The sequence below is a fragment of the Oncorhynchus clarkii genome, chromosome 15 (genome assembly GCF_045791955.1).
Source record: "Oncorhynchus clarkii lewisi isolate Uvic-CL-2024 chromosome 15, UVic_Ocla_1.0, whole genome shotgun sequence".
In the NCBI taxonomy this organism is placed as follows: domain Eukaryota; kingdom Metazoa; phylum Chordata; class Actinopteri; order Salmoniformes; family Salmonidae; genus Oncorhynchus; species Oncorhynchus clarkii.
In genome coordinates, this window is record NC_092161.1 from 20,857,628 (window position 1) to 20,870,619 (window position 12,992).

Genomic DNA, 12,992 nt, shown 5'->3' on the forward strand with positions numbered 1-12,992 from the left:
GTGCGGGCAAAACTGAAAAAGCGTGTGCGAGCAAGGAGGCCTTCAAACCTGACTCAGTTACACCATCTCTGTCAGGAGGAATGGGCCAAAATTCACCCAACTTATTGTGGGAAGCTTGTAGAAGGCTATCCAAAACGTTTGACCCAAGTTAAACAATTTAAAGGCAATGCTACCAAATACTAATTGAGTGTATGTTAACCTCTGACCCACTGGGAATGTGATGAAAGAAATGAAAGCTGAAATAAATCATTCTCTCCTATTATTTTGACATTTCACATTCTTAAAATAAAGAGGTGATCCTAACTGTCCTAAAACAGGGAATTTTTACTTGGATTAAATGTCAGGAATTGTGAAAAACTGAGTTTAAATGTATTTGGCTAAGGTGTATGTAAACTTCTGACTTCAACTGTACAGAAAATCAAAATTGTATAAATATTCAATTCAAGCTGTAACACAACAAAATGTGGAAAAATAAAAGGGGTGTGAATTCTTTCTGAGGGAATTGTATAGACAATCCATTATACCCATAGACGTGGTGGCACATCAGGAACTTGAGGAAGCTACAGTAGCAACCAAGAAGTTGTGAGTTCAAATCCCAAGTGAGGTTTTACTCTCTTACTGTTCTTTTAACATTAACACCTTAATTTAGCTGTACAAATACAGTAACTTATTATAGATTTGCTGTATTTTCACTGTAACTACACAAAAACCTACAGGGGAGCATAACACAGCGTTCTAAGAATGTTTCTGTAAAAACCGGGAACTAGACAAAACCTGCAGTAAAAGTGAAATATTCACAATTACATTTGACACCTGAGTTTTCACGTGCTTACATTTTTTTCATGTTAAGTGCTCAAATATTGTCACGTGTAGTTTCAAGTTATCAAATGTTGCTTTAAATTAAACCATGTTATCACGTATGAAATTCATGTGTTTTTTCTTAAGGGTTAATGGTAGAATCTGTGTATGGTATGTCAATATTTACTTAAATCCTCCATTGACATGAATGCATGATTTCTTCTTTTAAGTTTAAAGTCAGAAAGTATGAAGCCCTTTTGTGATTTGTCTCTCTGTGTCAACAGACTACGAGCACCTCTAAGTTTCAGGTGGGCATGAAACTGGAGGCAGTGGACAGAAAGAATCCATGCCTGGTATGTGTGGCCTCGGTGGCCGACATCGTGGACAATCACTTCCTGGTTCACTTTGACAACTGGGACGACACCTACGACTACTGGTGAGACACCTACAATTTAGTTAACCCTTTACACTTGTGGGAATTGGCCTATAAGCATAGGGCTACATTTAAATGTTTCTTACAGAAGAAATAATAAATGCATATGCATAAACATGGTAGCATTTAAAAGGGAACAGTTTGGAGATTAGGGGGACACAACAGTTCTCCTGACACAAGACTGAATCCAAACATGACACTGTTGATTTTATGTGCATTTTACATTTTATGTACAATTTGCCGCATTTGTTGATAACGAAATCTGAAAATACATTCAGTAACATAAGAACATTCCTGGAAAATGTTGGGGTAGGTGCAACATAAGACATAAAAATGACAAAGGTTTGAGTGAGAAGACTAACTGGTATCTTCAAGGGGCCACACACCTCTCCAAAGTGTGCACAGTTCTTAAGTTATTTCAAGGAATTTCTTATGACTCAAAAAAAAGTATTCAACTATAAGGACCTAAAAATGTTTATAACCTCTACTACAGTAGAAGTACTAGAGTTGACCACAACCCTACGTCCCTGCCATCACCCAATTACTGTTGTTGTTTACGCAATCCAAAAACTGCCCATTTTTAAAGCTCGTTCTGTTACCTACATCACTAACGAAATTATAAAATAGGATCTTACAGTGCTAGGCTTTCACAAGGCAATTCAGAGAAATGGATCGTAATTTTGGTGCGCATAGAAAGGAGTCATGGGTGCATTTTCCGCAGTAAATCTTCTTCACAATAGACAAACAGGCTCATTCTGTTCAGAACAACCCAGGGTATGTGGCCATCATAAACATTGCCGCTGTATATGACGTGAGTTTTATGATATGGAAATGTGAAGGGCACATTTGGCTTGCTTGTATTACATCAAAGCAGCATTTACTAAAATCCTCCACGTCTCAGCTTTCATAATTAATCGAGTCCTCTTAGTTTATAGCATTTCCCAGAGCTTTGACGTCATTTGTAGCATGTTACTGTTCAGTCACTGTGTTACAATTTAGGCGCTTATTAATGCCCAAATCTGCCATTTTCAACACGTGCACGAGTGTAAAGGGTTAAAACAGTTTTTATTCTTTTAAATTCAGCTTTTTGTGAGTTAGAAGTTGATGAGAATATGGAAAACTGCGTGTGTGTGTGAAATTGATCATTTCAGTTTAACTTCTCAGACTATGTTATGATACACTATTTTTGATATAACTGAAGTAAACTTCAGCAGAACTTCAGTCTTCTCAAAGTTTAAAAGGAAGTGTCTGTGTAGCGTTACATTTTGGGGATATTGTTGCTACTTTGAATGTTAAATGAAGGAATTTGTCAAAATCAGACCAGAGGTTAAGGTGTTCGAGCCAGAGGAGATGTGATCAATATTTGTTTATTGATGTTTGCTGTCAGTAACTGATAGGTTACACTTCAATGTTGTTTTGTAGCTGTAGTGAATGTGTCATTCAACTTTATATTACATTGTGTATAATTAGCTTTGTTACCTTATAGAGTGTGTGTGTGTGTGTGTGTGGGTGGCTGGGTGCGCCCATATGTGTACCTGTGTGTACATAATCTTTGTGTGTGTACATGTATCATCTTCAATGTAACATCTCTCTGAAGTTCTGTCGTCAGTGACTCAGTGACAGTTTACCAGCTAATTGCTAAGAGGAGTTTGATTGATTACATAGCATGTGACATGGCCCAATTCATCCAGTGAAAAGCTTGATGTGGGAGAAAAATAGAAGCTGTGTAATTAGATATAATGTAATGGTTGAAGAGGAGAACTGACAGCTGTCTCTGGGAAAAGACAAACGTTTGTTCTCAAGAGTTGCCTGGCTGAGATATTTTCAGGGTATTTTATTTTTCATTTTTTCCTGTATTTTTCCTCTTTCCCTGTGTCATACCGAGACATTCCAGTAGGAGAAGCTCCTAGCTTCCTAGCCTCCTAACTGCCTACAAAGACATGCAGAAATCATGGTTCCCCACAGCTCATTACATTCACACACACATGCACACACTCAACATGTACACCCACACTCACAGTGTCTCTTACACACAGGCTCAAACACACTTGCATGCTCACACGTTCACAAACTCGCGCACACCTTGCACACAATTGCATTCTCTCAGACACTCCACTGGCTCACCAGGGAGCATGTGTGGAATTGTTGGTCAAATACCATGGCTGTCGGAACATGGCAAGCCCCATGATTGGCTATTCTGCAAAATGACACAGCTGCTGTGTCATTTCAAAGCACACCGAAGATGAATGGAATTCCTATTGTATTGTCTGATTGATTGTGTTTGTAGATACATGTTAATCTAGCTGGCCTGTACAATAAGTGAAATTGCAATATTCTCTCGGTCACAAACCGGGTATTGTACATGTAAATTGCATTTAGAGGTTGTTGTAATATCTTACCTCAGGATGATTGAAATCAAATTGTACGTGTGCGTGTAGATGAAGAAGTGGGTGTGTAGATGAGGAAGTGTATGTGTGTAGGAAGATGATGTAAAGTATGCTATGGTAAAGTGTAGTGTGTGTCTCTATGTTTTAGGTGTGATGCCAGCAGCCCTCACATCCACCCAGTGGGCTGGTGCCAGGACCACGGAAGACCTCTCACTGCACCTCAGGGTGGGTAGCTAGTCCAGCACACACAGTATACTGTCATTGAGGATGCTATTTGAATAGTGTCTGCTAAAATGACCTTGGCTCCTCCCCACTTCAGCCATGTTTTGCTATTCCTCCCTTTAGTCCCCATATTAGTACAAAGATATGAACCTTTATCTTAAATCCCCCTTCATCTTCCATGTAAAATCATGAGTTATTCATTTAATTTCCCCTCTAATTTGCTGGTAAATTGCCCCCTTCCACCACACACTTTATAAAGACCTTGAAAGAACTCATATTGTATGGAGATAGGACATCAAACACCTTGAAAGAATCATAACTCATATTGTATGGAGATAGGACATCAGTAGGACATTCATTTCTATGTGCAATATGACACGTGCATCATCCTGAATGAGACTTCATCACAGCTGTTCTTTAGTAATGCATGCCCTTCAATGCATAACATAAATCTAAACATTAACTATTTACTTGACAATTGTTTTTGTTTATATACAGTTGAAGTTGGAAGTTTACATACACCTTAGTCAAATACATTTAAACTCAGTTTTTCACAATTCCTGACATTTCATCCTCGTAAAAATTCCCTGTCTTGGGTCAGTTAGGATCACCACTTTATTTTAAGAATGTGAAATGTCAGAATAATAGTAGAGAGAATGATTTATTTCAGCTTTTATGTCTTTCATCACATTCCCAGTGGGTCAGAAGTTTACATACTCTCAATTAGTATTTGGTAGCATTGCTTTTAAATTGTTTAACTTGGGTTAATCATTTCGGGTAGCTTTCCGCAAGCTTCCCATAATAAGTTGCGTGAATTTGGCCCATTCCTCCTGACAGAGCTGGTGTAACTGAGTCAGGTTTGTAGGCCTTCTTGCTCGCACAAGCTTTTTCAGGTCTGCCCACACATTTTCTATAGGATTTAGGTCAGGGCTTTGTGATGGCCACTCCAATACCTTGACTTTGTTGTCCTTTAGCCACAACTTTGGAAGTATGCTTGGGGTCATTGTCCATTTGGAAGACCCATTTGCGACTAAGCTTTAACTTCCTGACTGATGTCTTGAGATGTTGCTTCAATATAGCCACATCATTTCCCTTTATGTCGATATAGGACTCGTTTTACTGTGCATATAGATACTTTTGTACCCATTTCCTCCAGCATCTTCACAAGGTCCTTTGCTGCTGTTCTGGGATTGATTTGCACTTTTTGCACCAAAGTACTTTCATCTCCAGGAGACAGAATGCGTCTCCTTCATGAGCAGTATGACGGCTGCGTGGTCCCATGGTGTTTATACTTGCATACATTTGGAAATTGCTCCCAAGGATGAACCAAGACTTGTGAAGGTCCACAATTTTTTCTTTTGATTCTATGATGTCAAGCAAAGAGACACTGAGTTTGAAGGTAGGCCTTGAAATACATCCACAGGTACACCTCCAATTGACTCAAATGATGTCAATCAGCCTAACAGAAGCTTCTAAAGCATGACATAATTTTCTGTAATGTTCCAAGCTGTTTAAAGGCACAGTCAACTTAGTGTATATAAACGTCTGACCCACTGGAATTGTGATACAGTGAATTATAAGTGAAATAATCTGTCTGTAAACAATTGTTGGAAAACTTACTTGTGTCATGCACAATGTAGATGTCCTAACCAACTTGCCAAAACTATAGTTTGTTAACAAGAAATTTGTGGAGTGGTTGAAAAACGAGTTTTAATGACTCCAACCTAAGTGTATGTAAACTTCCGACTTCAACTGTGCCATGACATCGCAGAAGAAAGTGGTAATAAGATGGTACACATCAGATCATGTAAAATGTTATCACAATGCCTTAGTTGTCAATAGCATTTCCATTCAAAGTGTAGCTTGTGTTTTAATCCAGACATCAGCACACTTGTCAGCATTCACCTCCACCTCCTCCTCCGCAGTAGATGTTACTGTAGGCTACATCATGCCCCATAGCTCTGCTTTAATCTCATCATATGGAACGGTTGATCCTTTGACAGCCCAGCTCTAAGATTTCTCTCTTGATTTACATAAAACCAAGGATCTCATATCAGCACCCCATCAGTCCTGATTCTGTCAATCATTTAAAAGTCTCTGATCTGCAGTCAGTAGCTACGATGATAAAGTAAAGTTTGTGGGTTTGTCGGTGTAACGTTCAATGGGACTAGGCAACAGGAGGTGTCTAGAATTTCACCTTGTGTTTCCGACATAAACATTACATACAGTGGGGCAAAAAAGTATTTAGTCAGCCACCAATTGTGCAAGTTCTCCCACTTAAAAAGATGAGAGAGGCCTGTAAATTTTCATCATAGGTACACTTCAACTATGACAGAAAATCACATTGTAGGATTTTTTATGAATTTATTTGCAAATTATGGTGGAAAATAAGTATTTGGTCAATAACCTAAATTCTCTCTCTCTCTCTCTCTCTCTCTCTCTCTCTCTCAGCTAGGGGGCACAATTTTTTTATGTTTGGAAAAATAACGTTCCCAAAGTAAACGGCCTATTTCTCATGACCAGATGCTAGAATATGCATATAATTGACAGATTAAGATAGAAAACACTCTAAAGTTTATAACAAAACTGATATTGCAGGCAAAATCCAATCAGGACGAGCCTCTTATTTTGAAACCTCTGTGTTCCTATGCGTGCCTGTCCTCCATTTAAAGGGATATCAACCAGATTCCTTTTTCTGTGGCTTCCCTAAGGTGTCAACAGTCTTTAGACATAGTTTCAGGCTTTTATTTTGAAAAATGAGCGTGAAGGATCACATTGCGTAAGTGGAGAGGTGGGGGCTACACACTCGGTTGATACATTGAATATATATTTTAAAAACTACCAGAGGAATGATTATAAAAAACGTTTGACATGTTTCTGTGGACATTATGAAGACTATTTGGAATTTACGTTTGCGTTGTCGTGACTGCTCTTTCCTGTGGATTTCTGAACATAACGCGACAAACAAACGTCGGTATTTTGGGGGGTAAAAATAATCTTTATGGAACAAAAGGAACATTTGCTGTGTAACTTGGAGTCTCGTGAGTGAAAATATACAAAAATCATCAAAGGTAAACGGTTAATTTGATTGCTTTTCTGATTTTCGTGACCAAGCTTCCTGATGCTAAGTGTACATAATGCTATGCTAGGCTATCGATAAACTTACCCAAATGCTTGGATTGCTTTCGCTGTAAAGCATAATTTCAAAATCTGAGACGACAGGGTGATTAACAAAATGCTAAGCTGTGTTTCAAAATATTGCACTTGTGATTTCATGAATATGAATATTTTCTAGTAATATTATTTGACTGTTGCGCTATGCTTTTCAGCGGTTGCAGACTAAAATTATCCCGCTACAGGGATTGGTAGCGTCAAGATGTTAACAGCTCCGCGTTACACTCGCTTTAAAGCACAAAAATGATGAATATTTCAGTTTTATGACATACAGTTCACGGGGAGAACGTTAGCCAAATGGCACAACTGAGCACCTTTGCATATTTTATTTATTTATTTAACCTTTATTTAACCACAAAGGGCTCATTGAGATTAAAATCTATTTTTCAAGAGCTCCCTGGCCAAGATAGGCAGCACCAAGTCATTACAAAAAAATTAGACAGACAACATGAAAAACTACAAGTAATCTAGTAAAAACCATTGAATTCACAAGAGTATAAAACAGCAAATTAAAAACATTGACAGGTCATGGAATCAGCCTCAAAATCCTTCATCAGTGATTTAAAAACACCAATCGGGACAAGTTCTTCCAGTTTACAAGTATTTTGTAAGGTGTTTCAAGACGATGGCGCAGAGTACATAAAAGCCCTTTTACCAAATTCAGTTCGGACATTTGGAACAGTTATCAGGATAAAGTCCAGCGAACGAAGAGAGTACCCACCACATTTCTGAACAATAAAAATACACAAATAAAAAGGTAGTAAACCCCAAATGGCTTTGTAAATAAAAGTATACCAGTGACTGAGCCTACGAGTGACTAGAGAAGATCAGCCAACTCTGGAATAACATTAGTGTAACTCCTTGATCCATGCCTTGTCTTGTGCAGAGAGCATTTAATTGACCATTTTGAATAGGTTTACACTCTCGCTGTCTCTCTCTCTCTCGCCAGACTCCTATCAGCTCCTATCAGACCAGATAGACCTTAGCTCAGCTAAAGCCGTTACAGTGGTGCATACAGTATGAGGTAGTTTGAAATGCAGGTGCTTTTCTGGCTGGCTTTAGTGAACACCAACATGATGGTATCTGTCTGTTTGGACTGAATGTTTTTTTTCTTGTAAAATAAATGTTGTACATAAACTGATTGCATCAAACATCAATATGAAGTGAATGTGTTGAAACCACATCCCTTGTTTTAACTTAATATGGACTCATCATTTCTGCCATGTGCAGTATGATGTCACATCCTTTTCCTCAAGTAATTTGAGATCAAGTGAACAACTGCTGCTCTGGTGTACTTATATTATATTATACACTGAGTATACCAAACATTAGGAACACCTTCCAAATATTGAGTTGTACGCCCTTTTGCCCTCAGAACAGACGCAATTCGTCGAGGCATGGACTCTACAAGGTGTCGAAAGCGTTCCACAGGGATGCTGACCCATGTTGACTCCCACAGTTGTGTCAAGATGGCTGGATGTCCTTTGGGTGGTGGACCATTCTTGATACACACAGGAAACTGTTGAGTGTGAAAAACCCAGCAGCATTGCATTCTTGACACAGACCGATGCGCTTGACACCTACTACCATGGCCCTTTCAAAGGCATTTTCATCTTTTGTCTTGCCCATTCACCGACAATGGCACATATACACAATCCATGTCTCAATCGTCTCGAGGCTTAAAAATCCTTCTTTAAAATGTCTCCTCCCCTTCATCTACACTGATTTGAAGTGGTTTTAACAATAAGGGATCATATCTTTCACCTAGCTTTGTTTCCCTGAGAATCTGGGTAGGTGAAAGTTCTCATTACTTTGAAATAGATGCATCTATAGGCACTTTACCAACATATTTACTACCACTACTTCCAGCTGCCTCTATGCACAGAACATATTTTGTCTAACATGCATTTAATGTTTTATACATTCTTTGTGGCTGAAGCATCTGCCAAATTGTGAGAAGGAGTCACTTTAGCCTATTGAGATGCACAAATGCGTTTTCTCTTGGATGTTTTACTGGAATGAAATCGAGTTTCAAAGTTGAGTTTCATCATAAAGACACAATATATGAACAGTTCCCAAGTAGCCATTCAAGTTTATTATTGAACCATTTGCGATTGGCTCAAATGCCCAAGGCCTCTAACTTCCTCTTACTCCTCTCTGGCTTGGGACTGGAGTGTGTTATTTCTGTACAGTCATTTTCCTCTCTTCTATATTAGTTCAACAAAAACTACTGAGGCAGTGTCCTGTAGAGCCAATCACTTACTAATTGGAGCCTCCACAACTCAATCTCCAATAGCTAACTATAATTATCTCCGCAACCAGGCGATATGTGTACATTTGGTTCCCCTGCATATGTTGCACCCATCTGTGTGTGTGTCGCATTCAAGTTTTCAAGCACATTTTTTTTTTGATGAAATTGTCACAGCCGTTAACAGTCACAGTTTGAAGTTGTTGCATGTGTTTGTGTGTGCATGTGCGTGCGCGAGCTTGCAAGTGTGTGATTAATTTGATTTGTGTTTTGGATTGTGTTCAAGGACACCCCAATCCAGAACATTTCCTGTGGGAGGAGTACTTACAAGACAACGGTTCCACGGCGGTTCCAAGCCAGGTTTTCTGTATGGTAAGCAATAGGCATGGAACAGCAGGCTAGCCTTGTATCAGCCAACTGTGTGTGTGTTGCACAGCGCCATTGTTATTCCCAGCCTCTGCTGCAATCTAATGGCTGATTTAGTGTTTCATAATGATTCCTTTTATTGTCTAAAAATAACTACGAAAAATTGTAATTGAAGGCAGTTTAATAACTGTTGTGGTTCAGTTCCTTTTCACAATAATGACACAAGTCATGTTTTTCTCAGTTTGACATTAGTTTGTCTCTTTCCCAGACCTGTCTTTCTCATTCAGAAACTTCTGTTTCAAAACGGTTCTTTCCCATAAAGAACTCCACTGTCAGCCTCCTCTTCCCCTGTGACATCTGCACAGCACAATTTCACACCCTCAAATCCTCACCTCTGGCTGACAGGGCCTGTCCTCTCCTCTGCTCTCCTCCACTCTGCATGTTCTGCTATTCTCTCTCAGAGATGTGTACAGTGTCCTGTCTTCTGCCTCCTCCCTTCCTCTTTCTCTCTCACTCTTTCACATGTCCTCTCCTGTCTTCTTTCTCTCTCCCTCTCTTTTGGCTGGGAAGTGCATGGGCCTTTTTGGGAGTCTCGACAGGCTTGACTGCCATCTCTAACGCCCTTTCTCTCCGCCCCCTCTCTTCCTCCTCTCTCGTCACAGAGAGCGCCTCACAGTTTCCAGGTGAACATGAAGCTGGAGGTGGTGGACAGGAGGAACCCCATGCTGGTCCGCGTGGCCACCGTCTCAGACACTGAGGACTACAGGGTCAAGGTGAGTGGAAAGGAAAGGGAGATACCTAGTCAGTTGTACAACTGAATGCATTCAATTGAAATGTGTCTTCCGCATTTAACCCAACCCCTCTGAATCAGAGAAGTGCGGGGGGCTGCCTTAATCGACTTCCACGTCATCGCCGCCCGGGAAACAGTGGGTTAACTGCCTTGCTCAGGTGCAGCATGACAGATTTTTACCTTGTCAGCACGGGATTCGATCCAGCAACCTTTCGGTGACTGACCCAACGCTCCTAGCCGGTGAAGGGTTGGGGTTAGAGAGAGAACAATGTAGTGAGAGAGAGAGAAGTGAGGAAATGAGTAATAGATGAAATGAGAGGAAGAGCTTTTTAGAGTGAAAAAAGGAAAGAGTGAGGCAGGGGATGCGAGGAGGTTGTGCATGTGGGAAGAAGTGAGGGGAGTGGTAGTCAGAGTGAGGAGGCCTGCTGAAGTGACATGGCAGATGGAGGTTTTAGGGTTTGGTACGTCTCTGTGAAATGAGCAGGCTGGCAGTCTGCAGAAACCACTTGGTGGTGCTGCTCTTGTTAAACCACTAACAAGCTTAACAAGCCTTGTACTGAGACTTGATAGGTTGTAGTGTGTGTGTGTACTGCATGCCTATATGTTTGCGCATGCATGATGTGTATATGCATGTGTGCATGCAGGTCATAATTGACAGAGCAGAGTGCCTTGTATCTCACCATTTTCGTCCTATGACATCACACTGCTCAGTCAGTAGAGGAGGAATCCACTGATTCTTTCATGATTACGTGATCAGGCAGGCGCCATTAACCAACCATGGCTTTAGCATGGGTCAAAGCAGGTTATACAGGGCCTTCAGAAAGTATTCACACCCCTTGACTTTTTCCACATTTTGTTGTGTTACAAACTGGGATTCAAATGTATTTAATTGTTATTTTTGTCAACGATCTACACCTAATACGCTAACATTTGTAAATAATTAATGAAAAACAACACTAATATATCTTGATTAGATAAGTATTCAACCCCCGAAGTCGATACATGTTAGAATGACCTTTGGCAGTGATTACAGCTGTGGGTCTTTCAGGATAAGTCTCTAAGAGCTTTCCACACCTGGATTGTGCAACATTTGGCCATTTATTATTTAAGCACTGTCAAATTTGGATGTTGGTCATTGAAAGACAACCATTTTCACGTCTTGCCATAGATTTTCCAGCAGATTTTAAGTCAAAACTTAACTAGGCCACTCAGGAACATTCACTGTCTTCTTGGTAAGCAGTGTAGATTTGGCCTTGTGTTTTAGGTTATTGTCCGGCTGAAAGGTGAATTCATTTCCCAGTGTCTGGTGTAAATTAGACTGAACCCGGTTTCCTCTGGGAACTTGCCTTGTGCTTAGCTCCATTCTGTTTCTTTTTTTATCCTGAAAAACTCCCAGTCCTTAACGATTACAAACATAACTATAACATGATGCAGCCACCATTATGCTTGACAAAATGGAGTCATACTCTGCAATGTGTTGTATTGTATTTGCCCCAAACATAACTTTTTCTATTCAGGACAAAAAGTGAATTGCTTTGCCACATTTTTTGCAGTATTACTTTAATGCCTTGTTGCAAACAGGATGCATGTTTTTGGAATATTTTTATTCTGTACATGCATTCTTCTTTTCACTCTGTCAATTAAGTTAATATTGTGGAGTAACTATAATGTTGTTGGTCCACCCTCAGATTTTCTCATACCACAGCCATTTAACTCTGTAAATGTTTTAAAGTCATCATTGGCCTCATTATGAAATCCATGAGCGGTTTCCTTCCTCTCATGCAACTGAAGCTGGAGACCCATATCTCCCTCTCTAACTTTTAGCGTCAGCTGTCAGAGCAGCTTACCGATCACTGCAGCTGTACACAGCCCATCTGTAAATAGCCTATCCAACCAACTATTTACCTCATCCCCATATTTGTTTTTGTTTTTCTGCTCTTTTGCACACCAGTATTTCTACTTGCACATCCTCATCTGCACATCTATCACTCCATTGCTAATAGGCCACTATTGGCCTATTTATTGCCTTACCTCCTTACTTCATTTGCACACACTGTTGTGTTATTGACTGTACGTTTGTTTATCCCATGTGTAACTCTGTGTTGTTGTTTTTGTCGCACTGCTTTGCTTTATCTTGACCAGGTCACAGTTGTAAATGAGAACTTGTTCTCAACTAGCCTACCTGGTTAAATAAAGGTGAAATAAATTAAAAAAAAATAAAGTTTCAAACAGTGCTCAACTAGGAGCAGAAACAACTGTGGATTTGGAACTGGGTCTATTATTGTTAATCCTGGTGTCTCAAAACGTTATTTTTTTTGTTACTGTCTCTTTATACGATTGAAAGAGCATTTTAAACATGATTTCAGTGCTCTGTCTTTAGGAAGGCTTTCTGTTGATAGCTGTGCTCTTTGGTGTCCTTGTCTCCTGTAGCGTCAGCTGTGTTCTTTGTGTATGTTGGCCTGTTTAATTGTCCATTATAATACATGTTTTTCTATTTGGTTTAAATGTTATATTTTCTGTACAGTATTTTGAGATTATTCTGTATAGAGAAAAGCCCTTTATGAATGTCAGATA

General features: G+C 39.7%; 1 protein-coding gene across 6 annotated transcripts in view; it reads left to right on the forward strand.

Moving 5' to 3' along the window:
- Positions 1-12,992, forward strand: part of LOC139367031 (lethal(3)malignant brain tumor-like protein 4) — a 147,433-nt gene that overhangs the window by 41,994 nt on the left and 92,447 nt on the right. For all 6 annotated transcript variants that reach the window (XR_011626832.1, XR_011626833.1, XM_071104935.1 and 3 more), the window contains 4 exons: positions 1,083-1,234; positions 3,767-3,843; positions 9,549-9,634; positions 10,291-10,401. Coding sequence is in view for 4 of the 6 variants with exons in the window: in XM_071104935.1 (XP_070961036.1) it covers positions 1,083-1,234; positions 3,767-3,843; positions 9,549-9,634; positions 10,291-10,401 (426 nt within the window). In the remaining 2 variants the exon portion in view is untranslated. The remainder of the gene's footprint in view (positions 1-1,082; positions 1,235-3,766; positions 3,844-9,548; positions 9,635-10,290; positions 10,402-12,992) is intronic.